The sequence below is a fragment of the Garra rufa genome, chromosome 22 (assembly GCF_049309525.1).
Source record: "Garra rufa chromosome 22, GarRuf1.0, whole genome shotgun sequence".
Classification (NCBI taxonomy): Eukaryota; Metazoa; Chordata; class Actinopteri; order Cypriniformes; family Cyprinidae; genus Garra; species Garra rufa.
Window position 1 is genome coordinate 40,340,523 of NC_133382.1, and position 25,358 is coordinate 40,365,880.

A 25,358-nucleotide genomic window follows, 5' to 3' on the forward strand; every position below is an offset into this window, starting at 1 on the left:
TGTCTGAATCATGCAAAGATGCAATATTTCTTTCAGACTATGCATGTAGAGTTTTGGTGCTGAGGCTATTCGTACTGCGCACTGCACGCTAAATTTAGCATAAAACTTGGTGAAAAGCCCTGTGGGCCTATTTATGGGCGAGCTTTTACAATATAGCCTTGTATGAAGCAACATAATGCATTGCTGTGGCAGAAAGAGTTTCCTTCAAATGTGTGTTCCATTCAAACTTTAACCTGCTCAGTATATTCTCTTTTGTTGCTTTACCATGACGGTAGCTGAGCTGAAAGAGAAAATGTGTTAAAATACATCCTAATGCACGCTATAGTGACAAAATTGTGAATGCAAATTGCAGTCTGACGTGTCTTAGAATGCAGCAACACAAAATCAATGTTGCATAGCCCAGATGCATTTATGATTCATATGCTTTTCTGTATGTTTTAGGCTTTATGTTGCATTCAAGATGCATCAAAATGTTTCTGGTTAAAGAGTCACTAACGTCACCACTTAGAGTTGCAAACATAAAATCTGGTTGTTCTTGATGTTTTGTGAATGAATAACCACTCTATGACTCATGTGAGGTGGTCCAAAACGTCTCTCTGAAGTCTTTCACACACATCACGTGTCTGAATCATGCAAAGATGCATATTTATTTCATACTATGCATGTAGAGTTTTGGTGCTGAGGCTATTCATACTGTGCACTGCATGCTAAATTTTGCATAAAACTTGGTGAAAAGCCCTGTGGGCCCATTTATGTACAAGCTTTTACAATATAGCCTTGTATGAAGCAACATTATGCATTGCTGTGGCAGAAAGAGTTTCTTTCAAATGTGTGCCTCATTCAAACAGGTCAACAATTTAACTAACTTTAACCTGCTCAGGTTCTCTTTTGTTGCTTCACCATGACAGTAGTTGAGCTGAAAGAGAAAATGTGTTAAAATACATCCTAATGCACGCTATAGCGACAAAACTGTAAATGCAGCTTGCAGTCTGACGCATTTCAGAATGCAGTGACACAAAATCAGTGTTGCGTAGCTCGATGCATTTATGTTCCATTTCCTTTAGGCCTTACACTGTAAATGCAAGATGCATCAAAATGCTTCTGATTAAATAGTAACATCACCACTTAGAGATGCAAACATAAAATCTGGTTGTTCTTAATGTTTTGTGAATGTAGCCAATCTATAACTCATGTTAGGTGGTCCTCACACATTTTGTGTCTGAATCATGCAAAGATGCATATTTCTTTCAGACTATGCATGTAGAGTTTTGGTGCTGAGGCTATTCATACATGCACTGCGTGCTAAATTCAGCAAAAACATGGTGAAAAGCACCGTGGGCCAATTTATCCACAAGCTTTTACAATATAGCCGTGTGTGAAGCAACATTATGCATTGCTGTGGCAGTAACAGGCTGGCAGAAATAGTTTCTATGCATGTGAGTTTTGGTGCTGAGGATATTCATACTGTGCACTGTGTGCTAAATTCAGCATAAAACATGTTTCACATACATTTCTGTATGTTTTAGGCATAACATTGCAAATGCGAGATGCATAAAAATGCTCCTGATTAAAGAATAATGTCACAGCTTAATGTTGCAAACATAAAATCTAAATGTTTCTGAGGTTGTGTGGATGGATAACCTCTGGTGGCACATGCATTTTGTATTTCACACATTTTTGTTTGAGTTAGGCCTTACATTGCAGATGCAAGATGCATGAAAATGCTTTAGATTAAACAATGCATAAACATAAAATCCGCTTGTTTCAGCTACACTTTGTGACATGTCCACAAGCCAATATCGATCAGCTTGGTTGCTCTTATGCACAGTCTGTCAAACTCGACCTCGTTCTATCTGACCGTACAGAACCAATGAATATGACTATTGATGGAGAACATCGATGGACACAAACAGCCCCCACATTAGAGCTCTTATGCAACGCAGAGGATGTTTTTTAAAGGTTTGAAAGCCTTCATCCAGTGGGTTATTGGACATACAGTCGCTGATGGAGGTCCATGTTCTTCTAAACGCGCCCTGCAGAAATGCACAGACAGCTGCTCTCAGCATGGGCTGTGATAACTGTAATCGCTGCTGTAATGCGGCGCTTTTGAAAGCACATCCTCGAGGTTTTATGAATAGCAGGGTGTCCCCTTCAAGCCTATGAGGTCATTGGTATGGCACGGATCAGGCGGGAGAGGAAGCACGCCTGTCGCATTAAAGATAGATCAGCTGCCGAGCGTGTGATTGAGAGCGCGCCAACATCAACACCGGCACGTCTTGGCTTGCAGGCTCTGCGTGTCGAAGAGCGTCCCCCACCCTACAAACTGCAGGCTGCAGATTTGCACAGTTCACTGAATCAATCAACACGCAGACAGTAATGAATGCTCACACAAATGCACAGGGCATGCAGGTTTTAAAAAGGTTGCTGTGCACGTGTGAAACCACCCTTTAAAACCAAACCTGACAGCTGTCAGTTGAGCCGTCAGCTGAATTTCTGGTCTCTAACTTTAGCTTGTCTCCATGGTAAACCCACTGCAAATCCAGTTTAGGATATGTCTGGTGATATGGAATGCTGTGAAAGCATATCTGTTCTATCTCTGCGTCCAAGATCTTTGCGGTTGCTAGATTCAGTCTGACCTCCCTGAATTCTGGGAAATCTAGACGTGCCGTCACTAGCTTGTGCTTATGTTTACAAGGTCCTCACAGAAGCGAGATGTCTTGTTTTCAGCACAGTTTCAGCACTGACAAGAAAGAGCCGGCCTTCATTATCTACAAGCTCAGTCTACATTAAGGTTATTTATTTAAAGCTGCATAGTAAACTATTCAGAACTCTAGACAAAACAAAAATAACTTTTACAAAAAGTAAATATTTATACTTATACTTATACAACTGAAAATTGTTGAAACATATGACCCGAACAATTTTAACTTGTTAAATCAAACATAAATTTGAATCTTAAAGAATAAGGTGAATTTTTTGTTTTACTGTTATTAAATTACAATAAAAGGCCTGTTATGAATATACAATTTACTTTTCACGTCACCATTTGAACAATTAATTAGTAAACATTAATGCTGGGCTATAAGTCAGTTCAAAATAAAAGTTTTTGTTTATGTAATATACGTGTGTGTACTGTGTATTTATTTATTATGTGTATATATAAATACACACATACAGTATATATTTTCAACATATTTACATGTATATATTTTTATAATTTATATTATATGTAAATATATTTTTCTTAAATATTTACATGCATGTTTGTGTATTTATATATACATAATACATATACACAGTACACAAAAATCCTTATTTTAGATGCAATTTATCACGATTAATCGTTGCCCAGCGCTAGTAAACATACTAGCGTCTCGCAAACCAAAGCATCACAGTAACGTTTATGGTAAAAATGACTTTTTAATTTTGAAATCAGAGGTTTCTAAAAATATCAAAAAAATTATTAATAATCTGATAAACAGTTTTTTTTTGTAATGTCTTTATTTGTTGTTTTAATTAATTCATAATTTTTCCTTCTCTTCTTCCTTAAAACTGTCTTTATATATCATCTGGCTATTTTTGTAAAATGTTACGTGATTTAATAAAGACATTTCTGGTTCATTTCGAATCGAACATAACCGAATAATGACTCGCGGTTTAGTTGAGGGAGTCAGTTGTGAACTGCTCAAAACGATTCACCGAGTGAATCTGATTCAACCCGCTAACTCACAAGCAAAGCCAAACCTGTGTCGTCGATTCTTTTGAATCGATTCATAAGAATCATTTGTTCCTGAATCAAACATCTCAATTTACATGTCGGCATTTGAACAACCAATCTGTAAACAGATTTGTGTCCTGAGGTAAACCACTATTTTTAATACTGAAATCAGAGGTTTAGCGATATCTAAAAATTGTTCATAATCTGATGAACTGTTATTTTGGGATTTCTTTATGTGTTGATTTAATTAATTTGGTATTTTTTACTTCTCTTTTTTCTTAAAACTGTCTTTAAATATAATCTGGCTATTGTTGTAAAATGTTAAGTGATTTAATAAAGAAATGAAATAAAGAAAACCTAAGCATTACAGAAAGGTTTCCGGTTCATTTCGAATCAGACAAAACCGATAAATGACTCGCGGTTTAGTTGAGGGAGTCAGTTGTGAACTGCTCAAAATGATTCACCAAGTGAATCTGATTCAACCCGCTAACTCACAAGCAAATTCAAACCTTCGTCGTCAATTCTTTTGAATCGATTCATAAGAATCATTTGTTTGTGAATCAAACATGTCGGCATTTAAACAATCAGTCAGTAAACAGACAGGTGTCTCGGGACAAACCACTCTTTTTAATTTTGAAATCTAAGGTTTAAGCGTTATCTAAAAATGATTCGTAATCCAATAAACTGTTTTGGGTTTTTTTTTTTTTTTTTTTTTTTTTATTTTATTCTTTATTTGTTGTTTTAATTAATTTGATATTTTTTCCTTCTCTTTTTTCTTTAAAATTGTATTTATAAAGATAATCTGGCTATTGTTGTAAAAAGTTCAGTGATTTAATAAAGAAATGAAATAAAGAAAACCTAAGCATTACACAAAGGTTTCCGGTTCATTTTGAATCGGACATAACCGAAAAATGACTCGCGGTTTAGTTGAGGGAGTCAGTTGTGAACTGCTCAAAATGATTCACCAAGTGAATCTGATTCAACCCGCTAACTCATAAGTGAACTCAACCTGCGTCGTCGATTCTTTTGAATCGATTCATAAGAATCATTTGTTCCTGAATCAAACATCTCAATTTACATGTCGGCATTTGAACAACCAATCTGTAAACAGATTTGTGTCCTGAGGTAAACCACTATTTTTTAATATTGAAATCAGAGGTTTAGCGATATCTAAAAATTGTTCATAATCTGGTGAACTGTTATTTTGGGATTTCCTTATTTGTTGATTTAATTAATTTGGTATTTTTTCCTTCTTTTTTCTTAAAACTGTCTTTAAATATAATCTGGCTATTGTTGTAAAAAGTTAAGTGATTTAATAAAGAAATGAAATAAAGAAAACCTAAGCATTACACAAAGGTTTCCGGTTCATTTCGAATCAGACAAAACCGATAAATGACTCACGGTTTAGTTGAGAGAGTCAGTTGTGAACTGCTCAAAACGATTCACCGAGTCAATCTGATTCAACCCGCTAACTCACAAGCAAATTCAAACCTTTGTCGTCAATTCTTTTGAATCGATTCATAAGAATCATTTGTTTGTGAATCAAACATGTCGGCATTTAAACAATCAATCAGTAAACAGACTAGGGCTGTCCCCGACTATGAATTTTCATAGTCGAATCAGAATTTTCGAATCTTTCTATAGTCGACCGATAGTCGAATCATCTAGGCTTATGTGCGTGTGTGAATGGGTTGGGAGGGGCACGACACTATAGTCAGCAGGAGGGTAAAACTATTTTTATTTTATAAGCGACCAAAACTGCCTGCCAACTGACAGACAAACTTATTTAGGTTTAAATAAAAACACAGAACGCGTCTTTTAGTTCTAAAAACGCGAGGCGCACAGCACTGCCTTTTTTGGTGACTTTTAATGAAAGAGCAGTGTGCTGCGGTTTTTTTATGTTGCTAAGCAACGACCAAAACAGCTGTCCTGTCAGTCAATTCAAAGGATTATAGCGCGAGCGCTCTAAAATCTTAGTTTTTTGCTGTTAAGTAAACTGTCATATTAGCAGAAACCCTAAATAATACAGCTCCGGGTTACCCACGATAGACACCAAAGGTTTCTCCTCCATTTCTTGCAGTCTCCGGACTTTTTAAGCAACGGTAAACTTTCGCCATCACAACAGAAGGCCCGCCTCTCCATTCATTCGATTGGACAATGGAAAAGAACGCGAATGACGTTGGGCGTTTTTCCCATAGATATATATACGTAGATGCCTCATTAGCGACTGTTTCTATGGGCCTTTATACGTAAGCCGTCCGCCATTTTGCTGCGGTCCACTCGACGTCATTCACCCATAGATCTAAGTAAATCACCATAGTAATCACTGAATATTCGAAATGCTACAGTCCTGCACAGCCGTTGGTCTGCGAACCTACTGTATGGTGAATGACGTCAAGTGGACCGTTCCAAAATGGCGGACGCATCTACGTGCTTGGAGCGGTCCAATGGGGTATCTACGTATATATATCTATGGTTTTTCCGCTCAGAGTTGATTTTTTTTTTCAACTTCAGGCGCTCAGAGCGCTCCTGCAAAACGCGAGGCGCAGCAGGCGGCGAAAACGCGAGGCGCCGGGGGCGCATAAACAGCGTGCAGAACGCTCACTGCCAACAGAAAACCATTCAAAAGAGGCGCCTCCAACTGCAAAAACGCGTTTGGTGTGATCGCCGCCATCCCTGCCGTCAAGATGGTCCTCATCTCGTCATGCATCAGGGAAAGTGAAAATTAAATTAGTCACAGGGGTGGTTGGATTTATTCACAAACACGTTAAAAATATTTATTGAACGCTTCTTTCTTTTCACTTTTGTTTTTACTGCATTATCATAATCAAAGGCTGTATTTAACTTAATATAACCGTACAAAACCAGTAGGTCTGTGTGCAATTAGACATTGAGCACCCCCATATTGGCAAAATGGTATGATGCTCGTTTCACCCGCGAAGATTCGACTGTGAGATCGGTGGTCGAATCAGGCTCCGCATATCGATGCATCGAATCTTCGACTATTCAGGGACAGCCCTAAAACAGACAGGTGTCTCGGGACAAACCACTCTTTTTAATTTTGAAATCTAAGGTTTAAGCGATATCTAAAAATGATTCGTAATCCAATAAACTGTTTTTTTTTTTTTTTTGTAATTTTATTCTTTATTTGTTGTTTTAATTAATTTGATATTTTTTCCTTCTCTTTTTTCTTTAAAATTGTATTTATATATAATCTGGCTATTGTTGTAAAAAGTTAAGTGATTTAATAAAGAAATGAAATAAAGAAAACCTAAGCATTACACAAAGGTTTCCGGTTCATTTCGAATCAGACAAAACCGATAAATGACTCGCGGTTTAGTTGAGAGAGTCAGTTGTGAACTGCTCAAAACGATTCACCGAGTCAATTTGATTCAACCCGCTAACTCACAAGCAAACTCAAACCTTCGTCGTCAATTCTTTTGAATCGATTCATAAGAATCATTTGTTTGTGAATCAAACATGTCGGCATTTAAACAATCAATCAGTAAACAGACAGGTGTCTCGGGACAAACCACTCTTTTTAATTTTGAAATCTAAGGTTTAAGCGATATCTAAAAATGATTCGTAATCCAATAAACTGTTTTTTTTTTTTTTTTGTAATTTTATTCTTTATTTGTTGTTTTAATTAATTTGATATTTTTTCCTTCTCTTTTTTCTTTAAAATTGTATTTATATATAATCTGGCTATTGTTGTAAAAAGTTAAGTGGTTTAATAAAGAAATTAAATAAAGAAAACCTAAGCATTTGGACGGTTCATTTTGAATCGGACATAACCAAAAAATGACTCGCGGTTTAGTTGAGAGAGTCAGTTGTGAACTGCTCAAAACGATTCACCAAGTGAATCTGATTCAACCCGCTAACTCACAAGCGAACTCAAACCTGCGTCGTCGATTCTTTTGAATCGATTCCTAAGAATCATGTGTTTGTGAACCAAAAATCACAGTTCGCCCTCTTTTTATTTACACACGACACAGGTGACGCTGAAGACATCTGATAAAACCACATACACTGTCTGCGTTTTCTCCAGTAATTACGACTTATATCTCTGGAGCAGTACTATACGCAATCCATTACTTAAGTTGGTAAGTAATACTTGTAATACAAAAGCTGGTTATTTGATTTTTGCTTGCGTTAAAATGGCAGAACTTTCTACCAAAAGTGTTAAGTTCATACAAACGAGTGTGTGCTGTAGTTGTACAGTATGTGTGTTGGAAACAGGAGTATTATCCGTATCAAGTAGAGATGCACCGATTGCAATTTTCTTGGCCGATTCCGATTTTTCAGTAAGTGTGACCTGCCAATTCCGATTTAATTTTTTTAACAATTGTAATGAAAGCATAGGCCTATACAGAAATATTTTCTTTAATTAAATTTATTTTATAATAAAATACATTTTTAAACATTACAGGATCTTCTTACAACAAAATAACTTTAACTTTATACTAGCAAAAATCTTTTCCTCAGTGTTTTTTTTATTTATTTTATAATAAAAGAAATGTATAAACATTACAGCATCTTCTCATATAAAAATAACTTTAACAAAATAAAATGCTCTGAGCCTTGAAAACATTAGAAATAAAATATAAGTAACAAAGCAGGCATACAAAAATCTACTTTTCTTCAATGAATTTTATATGGATTTTTTTTTACATTAATTACAGGATCATCTCACAACAATAACTTTAATAACAAAATGTGCGCTGTGTCTTCAAACAGGTAGAAATAACAATGCTAGTGCTAAATGCTATTACTTGAGCATTAATAGCAAATGTTTCTTGATAAAGAGAAGCATTTCTGCCTTGTCAGTGTGTGAAGAGGCTGTATGCGGAGGCATAGCACAAATATGTGAATGAATACAAACTGCAATCTTTGTGTCATCTTCACTCACACCAAAGACATGTTTACACGCGGCTGTGACGTAATTGCATGTGCCGCTGGCAATAAAGGGATCGGCTAGGAATCGGCAAGAGGAGAAATTGAGGAGGATCCGGGCCGATCATGCAAAAATCGGCTGATTCCGATCACTAGCCGATCAATCGGTGCATCTTTAATATCAAGAAGCAGCTGTTTGAGTTTCCATCATAGACGTATTCAAAGCCACTGGCACGTGACCTTCCGGGAAAACTAAAACACAGATGCAGATTTATTATGTTTCCATGTCAGATAACTATAGAAATAGTTCAATCAAAAAATAAAAATCCTGTCATCATTTAATCACCCTGATGTCGTCAGTCATGGTTTTGGAACGGCATGAGCGCGAGTAAATGATGACAGAAGTGCTTGAACTCTTCCTGTAAATCGGAGGCTGGTATTACACTAGATATGAAGCCTGTTTATTTTGAGGCCTGCGGGCGTCGAGAGAGCTCTGTGGTGATGTGGAGTTACTCCTGTTGTGTTGACGGATGGGATTACGAAAGATGAAGTCGTGGTGTGAGAGCATTATGTCCGTGTCCGTCAGCGCTTGCTGCGATCTGCGTTAATTAGTGTGAATATCTCCGCGTGATGTAAGACATGTTCCCCGCCCGCAATGACAGCTGATGCTGCCCTGTATGCCGCTGCCGGATCACTGACGGATCACAGTACTCCATTAGAAAGTGTCACGCAAGCGACACGCTCCTTTGACTTCACACCGACTGCAGGGCAATGCCGGATTTAGAAGGGATGTACACAATGTTCTGAAAGTTTGCTTACAGCTTAGACACTTTACAAATGTGATATTGTTGCTAATTAGCCTTTTTCACAAAAATCGGAAATTACATCAGTGCAGGGTAAAGTTAGTTCTGCCACAGGTCTGTGCCTATTATATTTGTATGCCCTTGTCTCAAATAATGCTTCTTACCTTTTCTGTTTTGTCTGTTTCCCAAGTTGTTGTTATATAATCAACAAAGAAACAACATTTTACTTGTTTGTAATTTGTATGGCCACTTACTGACATTATGACCACTGACTTATCAAAATAATATGCTTAACATAGTGCCAGCTGGTTTCTGTTCTCCATCTCTGGTATATTTGAGTGTATTTTCTCAATTTACTCAGTAATTTCCCTTGATTCACTACATCATACTAAATTATGACAGCATTTATATCCAAATGCACATTTGTCCGTTTGATGCATAAACTCAACACAACAACGTAATCCTGATTTAACAGGAATAAAGCCATTAATTGGAGTCATCTCTTGTTTAGTATTTTATTATATTATTATGTACAAACCTGGGCACATTATACAATGTACATTTACACCATCATGTTAATAATGCAAAGGAGAGCAAGTAGAAAATACAATATTATTTTAATAATAATAATAAAAAATTCATGTGAAGAGTCATAAACTAAATAGACAGAATGGCAAAACTCAAAAAATGTACTTAATTATAAGTGCCAACATTTAGAATTAAATAAACATAGTATTTGTGACGACTCAAAGCTAACATAGTTTTTGAACAAATGTTTACTCTTTGTAGAGTAAAAAAAAAAACGGTGTATATCATAGTATCTATTTTGTAAAAATAGATTTTGATTCCTGAACTTACTCTTGTTAAGTACAGACGCTGCTGTCATCGGAAAAACTTTTACCCTGTAAGCACCAATCCGGAAGCCAGAAACAGGGAAGTGTGAAAAAGGCTAATTATTACTGATTGATTACTATTGGTGATTCAAAAATAAACCCTAACCTTAGAATTTTATTTCTGAATGTTGACTAAAATATTGTTAAAAGCTGTTCTTCTCCTCGAGGCTGCATTTATTTGATTAAAAATACAGTAAAAACTGTATAATTTTGAAACATTTTTACAATTTAAAATACCAGTCTTTTATGAGAATATCTGTTCAAATGAAATTTATTCCTGTGGTCAAAACTGAATTTTCTGCATCATGACTCCAGTCTTCAGTGTCACATGATCATTCAGAAATAATTCTAATGTGCTGATTGGCTGCTGAAAAAACATTTCTGATTATTATCAGTGTTGACAGTTGTGCTGTTCAGTATTTTAGCGGGATTTAAATTTTTTTTTTAAATCAGTGAGATAATGACACATGAGTTTTAATGAATCTTTCTGAAAGAGTAAGAATATTTTAGAGGAATCTGTGATGCATTTTTTTCTTCATGTTTCTTTGATCAATAGTTTAATTAATAGAATTTAATGCATCCTCGCTGATTAAAAGTAGCGTATATATATATTTTTTTATGTATATGTAGAAATGTAAGTAGAAAACGTATTATTGTCCAAATGTTTGGCTCCTAGAATTGTTTACTTCAAACAGAAGGCCGAGCTCCTGACTACAAATTATAGGTTGACAAACAATCTCCCTCAAATTGCATGTTTTGCTGTGGTGTGACAATAAAGAAAGATTTGGGGGTTTTCTCACCACTGGACTCTTGCCTTTTCTTTGTTTCTTTTTTTTCCCCTCTCTCGAGTAGTTTTTGGAAAAACCAGCTCTGTTGTACAGTATTGCACCTTCTTCTTCAGTAAGTCACATCTCTGAGAAACAGATTTTAACAGACAATTTTACAATCTCGATCCTCCAGATACACTGTTTTGCTCTGTGAAGTATACGTGTTTTGCACTTATTTCACAATGTTTGTATTGCGTTTTTTCTTTCATTTTGCATGCAAGATACTCCTCAGGTTTGTTTTAAGCCCTAATAATAGTTTCTTTATTTTATTCAGCTGAAAACACTTTACTTATACACTCCATTTAAACTTTATATTGCAAATTTCACTCTGGGATGTGCATCTGTTTGTGCTTGTTGTAAGCTTTGACTTACAGTGATAGAAATCTTTCAGAATGTGACAGTGATGACATAATATTTGAATACTGATACTCTTGGTCTGTTTTCTTACATCAGTTTGCATACTGAATTGCTATTGGTTGTTTCATTTTTGCTCCAAGCGGTTTTTACACTTTTAGACATTCCAGTTAATGATATAAAACTAGTGAGCTAAGCCAGTAGTAGTACTGACAGTATTGTGTAAACATGGCTGAAGATGCAAACAGATGAACCGAATCAATTGAGTCATTTATGCTAGATCGGCTCCGATTGATTCCAACTCGTGGCTTCTATTATTCATTTAAGGCGATTCACTAGCAAATGGCTGATTAAAATTAAAACAGCCATTCAAAGTGTTCCAATCGTATTAGCGAATCATTTTATTTAGATCGGGGCTTCAAAACGCATCGCAAATCATTTTATTTGAATCATAATTCACAAACCCGTTCCAATCTAAATCATTTTTCACAGCAAATTGAATGATTCAAATCAAATGATTTGTGATTTGAAGTCTTGATCTAAATCAAATGATTCGCGATATATGAAGTTCCGTTCTAAGTCAAATGCAGTGGCGATTTCTTTAAGACTGCAAGGGAAGCTCAGCTTCCCCTATAATGTCACAAAATTAATGGTCAAATTACGTACTATTGTATTAACATTTTATTGACTAAAAATGCGTTAGAAAACGTTCATCTCAAAGACGAATTCGTTCAGAATCAGTTAGATATAGCAGGATCGGCTGACTTGATTTTCTTCTCATACATTCCCGTAGCGTCACAGTGCATTTCCCCATTGAAGCCAACGTTTTTTTTCAGTGCTTTGAAACTAGACAGTCATTGGATAAACGCTGCGATTATGTCCCGCCCACGGACGCTCAGCGTCTCTGGGGGTGAATGAGGAGTGGGCTGGCCTGGACGCTGAGCTTCTGCGTGATGATTGGAGGGTCTGTCGAAAGATTGCATCTCCTTTTGACTGACAGCGATTTTGTCCTATAAGGAATCGCTGAAGCTATTCGTTCGCGCTCTCTGCGGCCGCTCAGTCCCATCGTGGATTTCTCAAGTTCAGTCGAAATAAAAACTGCTGCAACCTATTTCTTTATATTTGCTTGGCGAAATTGCTTGATTTTCATCATACATTTCACACAATTATACACCACATTCCTTGTTTCACTTTTACAGAGTTTAATATTTTTTTTAGATCATTCATTCATATGAAACTGCCCACGAAAAGTCACTGGAAAAGACGCCTAGTTGGTACGACAGGGTCACAGTCCATTTTCTTGAAAAGGAACGTAGGGCAGAATTTACTTTTAAATAAATAGACAATTTTATGATGTAGACCGAAAATGAGCTTCCCCTATTTGACAGACCAGTAGCCGCCACTGGTCAAATGATTCGCGATACGGCGCTCCAAGTCCTGATCTGAAATGATGGTTCGTGAATCATTATTCAGATAGGATCTTTGAAACGTGGATCGCGAATCATTTGATTTAGATTAGAACCTTGGAGCACAGATTACGAATCATTTGATTCAGATTGTGACTTTGGTGCGGGTTTGCGAATCATTTGATTCAGTCCGGGACTTCAAAATGCGAATTGCAAATGATTTGTTTCAGATCAGGATTTTAGAGCGGTTTCGCAAATCTTTTACTTTAGATCAGAACCTAGAAGCACAGATTACGAATCATTTGATTCAGATCAGGACTTCGGTGCAGGTTCACCAATCAATTGATTCAGTTCGGGACTTCAAAGCACGTATGGCAAATGATTTGTTTCAGATCAGGATTTCGGAGCGGTTTCGCAAATCTTTTGGTTTCGATCGGAACCTAGGAGCACAGATTACGAATCATTTGATTCAGATTGTGACTTTGTTGCGGGTTTGCGAATCATTTGATTCAGATCAGGACTTTGGTGCTAGTTAGCAAATCATTTGATTCAGATTGTGACTTTGTTGCGGGTTTGCGAATCATTTGATTCAGATCAGGACTTTGGTGCTAGTTAGCAAATCATTTGATTCAGTCCGGGACTTCGGAGCACTTATGGCAAATGATTTGTTTCAGATCAGGATTTTAGAGCGGTTTCGCAAATCTTTTATTTTAGATCAGAACCTAGAAGCACAGATTACGAATCATTTGATTCAGATCAGGACTTCTGTGCAGGTTCACCAATCATTTGATTCAGATCAGGACTTCTGTGCAGGTTCACCAATCATTTGATTCAGTTCGGGGCTTTGAAGCGCGAATGGTGAATTATTTGTTTCAGATCAGGATTTCGGAGCGGTTTTGCAAATCTTTTGCTTTAGTTCAGAACCTAGAAGCACAGATTACAAATCATTTAACTCAGATCGGGACTTTGGTGCAGGTTCGCTAATCATTTGATTCAGTTTGGGACTTCAAATATGAAAGCAAATATGGCAAATTATTTGTTTCGGATCAGGATTTCTGAGCGGTTTCGCAAATCTTTTACTTTGGATCGGAACCTAGAAGCACAGATCACGAATGGTGAATTTTATGGTGGAAATTATGGTGAATTTTTAGTTTCAGGTCAGGATTTTGGAACTAAATCGCAAATCTTTTTTTTTCTTAAACAGTAGAACATATCAAACAATTAAAGCAGTACACTTAACAAAAAAAAGAAAAATAAAGTATACACATGCAAATGATGTATAGTATGTAAAACTTTGCATGTGCTTCACTTAATTTTTGCTATTTTTTTATATTAGTATATTTTTATTTATCCGTTTATATTTTTTAAAATTTGAAAGAGAATTTTGATAAGCAAGATCTCAGTATGAAGTCCTTGAAAATCTAAAAATTAATGTTTTAAAAGTCATTGAAAGTCCTGGAGTTTCATTTTACAGTATCTGTACGAACCCTGATGAAATTATACAGTTGTAATTGCTGTGGAAATGCAGTTAAACAGCCTGTGTAAATACACCTAAATGCCACTTCAGAAGTGTTTCTGTGCCACCTTTGCAGTGTAAATTTGACTCTAGTTTGTTTTGTTTAGATTAAATTCATTATAACCTCTAAATGCATGTTCATGTGCCTGAAGACTGACTGCCAGAGGAAAATCTGTTTTGTCAGAGCGTCCCTTTTTGCTCATGTGTGATTCTTCTAGCTTGCGTGTGTGAAATGCTCGCGCCCGTATGGGGCTGGACGGAGCGTCTCGGTATATTATAAATATCCACTTTCAAAAACAGTGGAGCTGATATGTGGAATTTAGTGTATATTCGTGCTTAAAGAGGCGTCAAGTTGGCTTTTTCAGTCATATTGTCAAGAAGAACTCGGTCACGTAGGTGCACAGGAAGTGGAAAATGACGGACAGGCGGTGACCCAACAATCTGAACTTGAACTTGTGGGTTTCTGCATGCTTTAACTAGACATTTGACATGTTCTGAAGTATATTTAAGTAATGTTTGTTCATGCAAAACTCACTGCCGTGGCGCTAGTGTGGTTTTCGGATGCTCGCCAGGGTGTTTTAGAAGTGTGAAATGAGTTCGTCACCCTTGTCTAAGTTGTATTTTAGGTCAGAATTATGACATTGACTGAATCCCACATCCTGAATGCTTTGCTGATGTCAAATCCTGGGGCCAGTTGCATAAACTTAGTCTCTATGTTAAGACAATGTCTTAAGAACTCGTTTGACCAGCTAGCGGATAACTAAGGGGTAATCGGTCTTATATTTTGGATACAACTTAGACTAATCTAAGTTTTTATGTAACCAAATTTTCAAAAATTTGACCAGTCTTAAAGAAAAAAAATGAATGACTAACTTTTAAGTCTGTCTAAACCTTTTATGCAACTGGCCCCTGAACTCGGCGTGAGTCCGCTGTTCCTCTGGAGAAATAGCCGTAACAGCAGCAAAGATTACAATAATTAAAAATAATGAACGTTTGGCCTTTGTGTTTCCTGGCCTACATTATGGCCCACATACGGTCTTTGTATTCCAGATGAAAAAGCTTCCTTCTGCCTTTGTTCAGGTAAGAGCTCTAGTTCCAATGGTTTGGTTAAATGCGAGCAGTTCGGTGCAGATGTTGGGCTCCATCCATTGAACAAATGCCCGTTCAAACACAGACTGTCAATTTCCACTCCGTGAGAACAGCGTGAGTCGCAGAAGAAGAGTTTCAGCCTCGGCTTTTGGTATTTTCTGGCCTCTGAACAATTTCGACTCCTTTCTAACACCTATGATTGAGGACCTTTCGTTCTCTGCTGCTGTTAAGCTTATATTCAGATGTATGCAGTTTGAAATCACAGGTAGGAGGAGTTCGTCCTGATGGTCAAGTGCAGGCTAAACACGGTTCATTATGGTCTGGATCGCTGAAAGTGTATTTATAGCGTTCCTGCCAAAAAAGCTTGTGGATGCTTTTCTTGTTGCTGTTTCTTGGCTGTGTTAAGCCTGAAACGACAGTTTGATGGTATTTTAAGCAAAAAGGAAAGGCGCTGTACTCGTAAAAGTGCCTTTGACCGAAGTCGTTTTTGTTGCTGGTGTCACTGTTTATTGGTTTTGGTTTGGTTGTTGTTGTTGTTTTTTGTTGTTGTTTTTTTTTTTCAAAAACCCTTAACCATTAATATTAAGCTTTGCATCTTAACTCATTCCTCGTCTCAATTCATGTGTGTTGAAGAGAGGTGGAAAATCAAATGATTCCAAAAATCAATTACTGATGTTTTCTTTTTTTTCTTTTAAAAAATGTCAAGGTTTGGCTTTGGTTTGTTTAATAATAATAATTAAATATTAATAATAAAAATTATTATAAAATTATTTATATAATATAAGTTTTATTATATTATAAATGTTAATAATAATTATTGTTTTATTATAATATATGATATTACTAAAGAAGAGATGTAAATAAAATAAGACATATTAATATTGTTATTAATATTATTTGAATTAAAAAAATAATGTTTTTTACTATTATTGTTAATAATAAAAAGTAATAATAATAATACAAATATAATATATTATAATATAATGTAATAATAAGGGATAAATAACAAATATTTAATATTATAATAAATATTATTATAAATAATAAATAAAAACTATGGATATTGGAATTATTACTAAATAAAAATTATTTTTTTTAAGTATTTATAAACAATAATAAAATAATATTTTATTGATTTTCTCAGTACGACGATCCATTAACCCCTTAACTGTTACTGCCATTTTTGAACAGAGACGTGAAAATGAAGAATTGAATCTTAAATCTTTATAATTCATGGACAAGAACATTTAGTAATATGATTTTGATGTACCATGTTAATTCAATGTCTGATTTAAAATGGCATTCCAAAGGATGAATTTAGAAATTGTAAGTTTTCATCTGATATATCATTTCTTATTATTTCTAATGTGTAATAGGGAAAAAAGGCAACAAGAAAGTCTGTTTGTGAAAAAGGTCAGAACTCCTGTTATGAAGGAGATTTTTGAGGTGCACTCTTGTCATAAATTAATAATCTATGAAACTCTTGTCATAAATTATTTTCCTACATAATTTGTAACACAAAAAAATGTCCAATATCTATTTAGGAGCCTTAGACCTTTCCAACGATGTATAGTTTGTCATGATTAGATTAGGATTTATTAGTAAAATGATAAAATTGTAAATCGCTTTACTCTGACATAATACCTTTGTATGTTTCTTTTTTAATGTTTAATTTTTTTGTTTACATTATTACATTTTTCATTAAATTTCTTTAAATTTAAAGCAAAGTTTATTTTGTCTTATTTCACTGCTATTTTACTGCTGTTTGATAACCTAATGTTCAGGGGTAAATCTTTCAAATAAAAAAGTTTTCCAGAATCGTGAGAGAACCGTGATCTTTATTCTGAGCAAAAAAAATCCTGATTCTCATTTTATTCAGAATCGTGCAGCTCTACTAGCCCCTTTGAGGCTTGCACAGGCAAGCAGCACTTATGTTCCCATCAGAAACTGTAAAACTGGAGTGTCACATTGGCTTAGTCGATGTGACGGGACTTTTATTAAAGTGACAGTGTGTTGATGCTGTTTCTCTGAAGTGAAGGAGTCCTAAACGGCGTCTGTTGTTAGTGGGGTTTGTGGTGGAGGAGAAGAAGAGTCTAACAGATCTGTTCGAATCAAATATCAGTCAATGGTTCCAGCAGACGCTTCTGCAACCACCAGTGCTTTTCCTTCCCATCATTCTCTGTCCTCCGCTTCCTCCCTGAACAATTCCCGCAGCCTCCGAGAGTGACAGATGGGAGGATAATCATTTTTGTTCTGATCTCATTCATAAATTGAGATATAAGAATGTCCTGCTTACTGACATTGAATCTTAATGGCTCTTGCTGATTAAAACATGCCAAAGCTAATGTGAACATGATCTTGTGGGAGTTCAAGGTGGATGTGCTTGTTTCTGATTGTGTTTGTCTGATGGATCTGTGTTTGGTTTCAGGCAGGCTTGATTCGCACCGATGATGAAGAGTTCTTCATCGAGCCACTGGAGAAAGGTCAGCAGGAGGTGGAGGTCAAAGGTCGAGTACATGTGGTCTACCGAAGGTCAGCCATCAAAAGGGACAAGGATCAGAGGCGAGATGACCTCCATAATGAAGGTAAGCGGAGGTTATGAAAAAATCTAACTGCATTTTTCTTTCTTTCTTTTTAAATTATATAATATAATAAAGGAGAAATAACAAATAACTAAAATAATATTGTAATCACAAATGTATAATAATAACTATTATTATAAATAATAAATAAAAACAGGATAAGACATATTATTAAATAAAAATACAAATATTTTAAAATAATAAAAAATGACACATGGTATTACTTTTAAAAAAAATTATTAATTTAATAATTTCATTACTTTTCAGCTATTATTATTACGAATAAAATAATCATAATAAAGAAAATATATAATTTAATAATAAGGGAAAAGTAACAAATGACTAAAATAATATTATAATAACAAATGTATAATAATAACTATTATTATAAATAATAAATAAAAACAGGATAAGACATATTATTAAATAAAAATACAAATATTTTAAAATAATAAAAGACACAAATGGTATTACTTTTTTTTAAAATGTATTAATTTAATAATTTTATTACTTTTCAGCTATTATTATTACGAATAAAATAATCACAATAAAGAAAATATATAATTTAATAATAAGGGAAAAGTAACAAATGACTAAAATAATTTTATATATATATATATATATATATATATATATATATATATATATATATATATAATTATAATTATAATTATTATTATAAATAATACAAAACAAATCAATATGAGAAATATTACTAAATAAAAATAGATATTTTAAAAAGTATTATTTTAATTTTACTATTAATTTTCTTTAATTAGAATAAGAAATATTAAAAAGTATTTAAAAAACAATAATAAAACTTATAATTATAAATTAATAAAATTACCTTTAATTTTATAAATAATATTATTATTACTAAATTAGAATAAGAAATTAGTATTTCTAGTATTCTAGAAGAATGCTCTGATTAAAATTCTGATTCTGATTTTAAAAAAATCTTTTTAGGGCTGCACAATTTGGACAAAATATTAATTCAAATACTTGAAAGACTTAATATAAGTAGAAATAAAAAAAAAATACATATAAGCAGAAATTATTAAAATCATAATTATATGAATAATAATAATTATTAAAAACAATAAATACAAATCAGCAAAAGAAATATTACAATATAAAATAATAATTATTATTCTTAATTATTCAGAATTATTTTACTATTATTACTTTTAATTCTAGTGTTATTACTGAATAAAAGAGTATTTTAAAAATTATACTTGTTTTACTTTCATTTTTATTAATTCTGTTACTTGAAAATTAGGTATTTTACTTTTATTTTTGCTAAATTAGAATAAGAAATGATCACTTTAAAACAATAATAAACAATAATAATTTTATTTTACAGTACAACTGTAAAATTATAATGCTAAATATTATCCTTAAATATATACCATTTTATAATATTATAATAAAAAGGTATATAAAATGCTTTAAAAAATATTTTCAATTCAATTCAACATATCGTGATTTCTGTTTAACCCGATTAAATGTGATTGTTGAATTTTCATTTTTGTCAGCGTTTGCCCACATTTTAGCTTAGACTTTGAAGTATTGACATCCTCAGTCTGTGTCACATTCTGATATCTGTGTTGACACACGAAATTGAAGGATTCAGATTTATTGCTCTGTGAATAAAGTGAAGGGTCTGAGACTCTCTGTGAATTTAAATGCACATTATTGAAGCGTTTGTACCACATGCTGATCTCAAAGGCTGCTGAACTGAAGCAGAAACTTTGGAAGCTGTCATGGAATCACTGGAGGAAGTCAAAGATCTCTTATTATAAAAGCGCCTCGCTTTTATAGGTCACATCCTGTCCAAAAACTCTGTCAAACCGATAGAGTAAAAGAAAAATAACTTTTGCTGGCCTGACAGATCAAGGTTATTTATCACCAATCCATCTATTGATTTCAAATACGTTGAAATGCCATTGCATGTTTGAGGTCAGTAAGATCTTTAGTTTTCATAGAAATTTATACTTTTATTCATTAAGGATGCATTAAATAGATCAAAAGTGACAGTAAATACATGTGCAATGTCCAAATATATGCTGTCCTTATGAACTTTCTATTCATCTGTGAATCCTGAAGAATAAAATGTATAATGTATGTGTATATCAACTGTATTTTAAAACAAAACAAGTCTGATTAAATCTTTTATGTGTGTCACACCATAGGACATTACATCACACTAAAGGACAGAAATAGTAGTTATTACAGTATTTCTATTTAATTTTGAACATTTCGAAGGAGAAAAGAGTTTAATTTTGTTATTCAAACTATATTCATTAAGATGTCAATGATTTTTTTTAAGTAACATTTTAAATAAAAAAATATATTGCTGATTATTTTAAAAATAAAGTAACTAAAAAGATAAAAATAGTCAAATTTACACATACCTATATATTTTTAAAAAGATAAAAGGGACAAAAACACAACAAAACTATTTGAAAACAAAAAATAAAACAAATATTATTGTTCCTCTTAATTTAGTTTCACGCAAATCTTTAAATAGTTTAAAACATTTTAAATAAAAGTATGTTATTTAATTATGTAAAAATAAAATAACTAAACTGAAGCTGAAATAAAAATAGTGAAATTTACATATACATTTAAAAAAAATAAAACTGACAAAACACACAACAAAATTATTACAACCTTAACTAAAATTAAATAAAAACTTTCATTTAAATTTAGTTTAACTTAAAAAATGTAAATAGTTTAAAAAAAATTAAAATACAAATGTTTTTTTATTTAGAAATAAAAAACAAACTAAAACTGAAATTAAAAATAGTAAAATTCCTATATACATATATATATATATATATATATATATATATATATATAAAATAAAACTGACAACACAACAAAATTATTACGTTAACTAAAATAAACTGAAAACGAAAAATAAAAACTATTTAAACTGAAACTAAAAATATTATAATAATAATTATTATTATTATAGTTTCAGAAATATATGGATGAAAAAAAATGGTTGCCATTTACTAAAAAAGACACTGGTACAATTATGTACAATTATTTTTATGCTTGTCTTTTTAATTCATAAAAGTTTTAATTTATTGAACCATGCTTAAAACAGTCCTACCATTTGTACTATTTTGACATTTGTTTAACCATTTACTGCATTTTAAATAACGCCAATATTAATTATATTCTTTTTATCTTGTGGGACAGTAAAAAAACCATGTCCCATCAACAACCCATATTAGAATGATTTGTGAAAGATCATGTGACACTGAAGACTGGAGTAATGATGCTGAAAATTCAGGTTTGATCACAGGAATAAATTACAGTTTAACAGATATTCACATAGAAAACAGCTATTTTGAATTGCAATATTATTTCAGAATTTTAAATTTTTTTACTGCATTTTTAATCAATTAAATGCATCCTTGGTGAGCAGAAGAGAGCATATTCATGAACTTCCTCAATGCATGTCCATAGAAACTTGGTGTTTTGTTCAAAACTTTCTAGATTATTGCTTCAGGACTTTCTCTTTTTATAAATGACACCCAGACACTAAACTGTCACTTTGTCTGGTCTTCGTTTTCTGCGAAAGCCTCTGTGCATTAATTATTTACTGAGAATCCATGTCTGACTGTCCCATGGACCTTCATTTGGGCAATGAAGTGATGCAAGTGATATGAAATAGTGGAAGTGGTAGAAAGATGGCAGCTTGTGTTGTTTTCCTGCCATAGATGTTTCCACATAGGTATCAGTGGACACGACTGCTTTATAACAGAATCACATGAGAGTGATGAAGAAACATAGAGAGAAACACAGCGGAACAAGACGAGGAAAATTCAACAGTATGGAGTTTGGTGATGCCATAATACAGCCTGAAAGAAGACTAATAATTATAACATATGGCAAAACCCTTAAAATCTGCTGTAGTTTTGCAGCTGTGCAGCTCTTTAGTTCTCCACACCTGTATTCGAGGAACCCAGAAAGAGAATAATAACGGTCAGTAGTTTAAGTCTAGACCGGCCTGCGGCTCGTTCAGCTCTGACGTCTGTGAAATTATGGGAGAACGTCAATGTAAATACCATATGTCTTGGGTTTTATGGAGAGATGTGCCAGAGGTCTATGATATTTACCTCAGCTGTGTCTTTCTTTTGCTGCAAGAGATTTCTGACCTTCGGTTACGCATTTGAAGGTTTGACTTGATAATTTTCTCTTTCTGATGTTCTAGCTTTGGTTCCGCACACTGAATCTCTTTATGCAAAATCTTAATAAATGTTAAATAAACTTCAGCTGCTGGTTTAATTGCATAAATATACATAGTGCACGCTAGGGGAATTATACTGTAGCAAACTAGAACTAAAACCATTAAAAAAACTTGAAATGTTAGCTGAAATAAAATAAAACATAAATATTATTCTTCCTTTTAAATTAGTTTAACTTAAAAAAAAAATAATTAGTTAAAACAATTTAAACAAAAATAATTTTAAAAAAAAATTAAAAATAAAATAACTAAGACTAAAATAAAAAACAGTAAACTTTACATATATATTTTAAAAAGATAATAAAACACACACCAAAATCATTACAACTAAAATGAAACTAAATGAAAATGAAAAATCAAACATAAATATTATTCCTTTTAATTTAGTTTAACTTAAAAAAAATGATTATTTAAAAAATAAAATAAAACTGACAAAAACACAACAAAATTACTACAACCTTAACTAAAATTAAATAAAAATGAATAAAAAATAAATATTATTGTTCCCTTTAATTTAGTTTAACTTAAAAAATTAAACATTTAAAAAGCATTTTAAATAAAAATGTTTTTCAAATTGTTTAAAAATAAAATAACAAACAAAAAATAAAATAAATAAATAAAAATAGTCAAATGTACAAACACATGTGTTTAAAAAAGTAAAACAAAGATACAACAAATTATTACAACCTTAATTAAAATAAAATTAAACACAAAATAAAACACAAATATTATTGTTCCTTTTAGTTAACAGATTAACTTAGAATAGAATGGAAAATAAAAACTATTTCAACTGAACTAAAACTAAAAAAAAAATAATAATAATAATAAAAAGTGTATTAAAACTGAGTTTAACTTGATGTACTAAAGAAATTAATCAAAGCAGCAAAACACAATTTAATAACGAAAATGGAAAATATAAAAAGAAACTGATACCAAAAAAAATTATAAAAAGCTATATATACATATTTTAAGGAAATAAAAATGGCAAAAACACAATTCACTGAACTGCAAAATTAAACATGTAAATAAAAATGGAAACTGTAGTATACAACAATAATTAAAAATCTTCATATAAACTGTAATAGTATATTAATGATACTAAGGTAACACTGGTGCACACAAATATTGGGTAAAATAGTCACTTTTTAATATATTTTTAGCACCAAAGCAAACTAATGAAAGTAAATAGAGCTTTCTTTCAGACTCCCCCTCTTCTCAAATGCAAAATTCATGCTGTTTTACACTTTAGAAACAGCATTTAATGTTTCACGTCTACATTCATTACCCTGACTTATGAATAATGTGTCTTGTGATCTGGGACGCTTCAGTCTTCTTCTGTAGAGACGCCCGCTGGCAAATCCTCTCAGTTCAAGAGAAACTCTCCTGAAATAAAGCAGAAATCCTTGTTTTATAATTAATGTTTATTGTTTCATAACACTTCAGAGCAGACTGATTTCTGTTTGCAGCTCAAGCTGTTTCTTCTGACTGATTTGTCTTCAGTCGTGACTCATATTTGAGGATATATGAGACTGTGTCTCATTCAGCAAGTTTTTAAAGGTCCCATATTGTACACATTTCTAGAGGTTTATTTTAGTTGTTGATGTCCTTAAGAATATATATTTGCGGTATAAGTGCCAAAATCCATCTCAATATATTTGTACAGCTCCTTTTTTAGGAGCTCTGTCAAAAACAGGTCGATTTTGGCCCATCTAATTAATATTCATGAGCCTCTCTTCTGATTGGCCTGTTGTTTTCTGAGTGACGCACAGCCAGGCCAATCACAGGTAACTACGGTCATGTATCGTTGTAGCCGAGCCCAGAGCCATAGAGAGAGCCTAGCCTGCTGATACTCAACAAGATATTTCAGAATGATCATTAATGTTTTTTCTTTTTCAAACACCGAATGCAGTAAGCTACGAAACTGTTGCTTTAGTAAAGCCCCTTTCACAATGCGCGCTGATTCTGGAAAATTACGGGAACGAGCGCTGGGTGAACAAAAGCCAGAGCCATAAAGGCAGTGTTGTAGTGATGATGCACGTTACCCTGCGACTCTTCATGACAAAAAAATACGTGCAAAGTGGAATGAAGCGGCGATCAGACAGAGCCAGCTCCTCACTATCAGCGCTGAAGCACAGTTTGTTCAGGTTAGTTTCAGTTTAGTGAAGATTATCCGTGTATTTACCGGAATCGCTGTGTGAAAGAGGCTGAAGTTGACGTGCCACTGGTCTCTTATATTGACGTTGTTCTGAAGCCTGTGCAATGATGTAGTTTCGACATCTGTCGACTGAACAGGGTTTTCTAGATTAGTTTCCTTGTTGTTGTTGCTTAGCAATGTTATGGACGCGATGTTGTCTTGGTTTGACAAAAGGAGGGTGGGACGGTGGTTGGTGCTCGGGACGGTGACAGATCGGACGTCACATCGTTACGGAAGTCACAGCGGCTCGTGAAAATGATCAGCTACTTTAAGCAGGCTGTGTGCAGTTTACTGTGGATTGACTGTTTTGAAACTCATATGGTAGTTACATAGCCCCTAGACCTCAGTTATCATGAAAAAAGGCAGGACATTTCGATTTTGACAATATGGGACCTTTAATGCATAGAGAAAAAGAAGAAGAAACCCATTGTTTAATGGCAGTAATTCTCTTGTGTTTTCAGTCACTGACTTTGGTATCGCCGAGATGCCCAACGCTCTCAACATGCTGGAGGAGAAACTGTCCGAGACGGAGCGCAAACGCAGACACGCCAAGAAAGACGACTACAACATCGAGGTCCTTCTCGCCGTGGACGACTCGGTCGTGCGCTTCCATGGCAAAGAGCATGTGCAGAACTACGTCTTGACGCTGATGAACATAGTAAGTGACTGATTTAATGAAGACTGTAATTGCCCTCTTCTGCTCGATTAGGGAGTAGTTCACTTCTAGAACAAAAATTTACAGATAATGTACTCGCCCACTTGTCATCCAAAACGTTCATGTCTTTCTTTCTGGCTTCAGTCGTAAAGAAATTTTTTTTAAGT

The 25,358-nt window shown here is 33.6% G+C and overlaps 1 protein-coding gene across 1 annotated transcript in view; it reads left to right on the forward strand.

Annotated features, from left to right (window-relative positions):
• The window catches only part of adamts14 (ADAM metallopeptidase with thrombospondin type 1 motif, 14), a 99,625-nt gene that overhangs the window by 11,782 nt on the left and 62,485 nt on the right, over positions 1-25,358 (forward strand). Inside the window, exons 3-4 of the mRNA XM_073827984.1 lie at positions 17,928-18,084; positions 24,998-25,194. Coding sequence (XP_073684085.1) covers positions 17,928-18,084; positions 24,998-25,194 — 354 coding nt within the window. The remainder of the gene's footprint in view (positions 1-17,927; positions 18,085-24,997; positions 25,195-25,358) is intronic.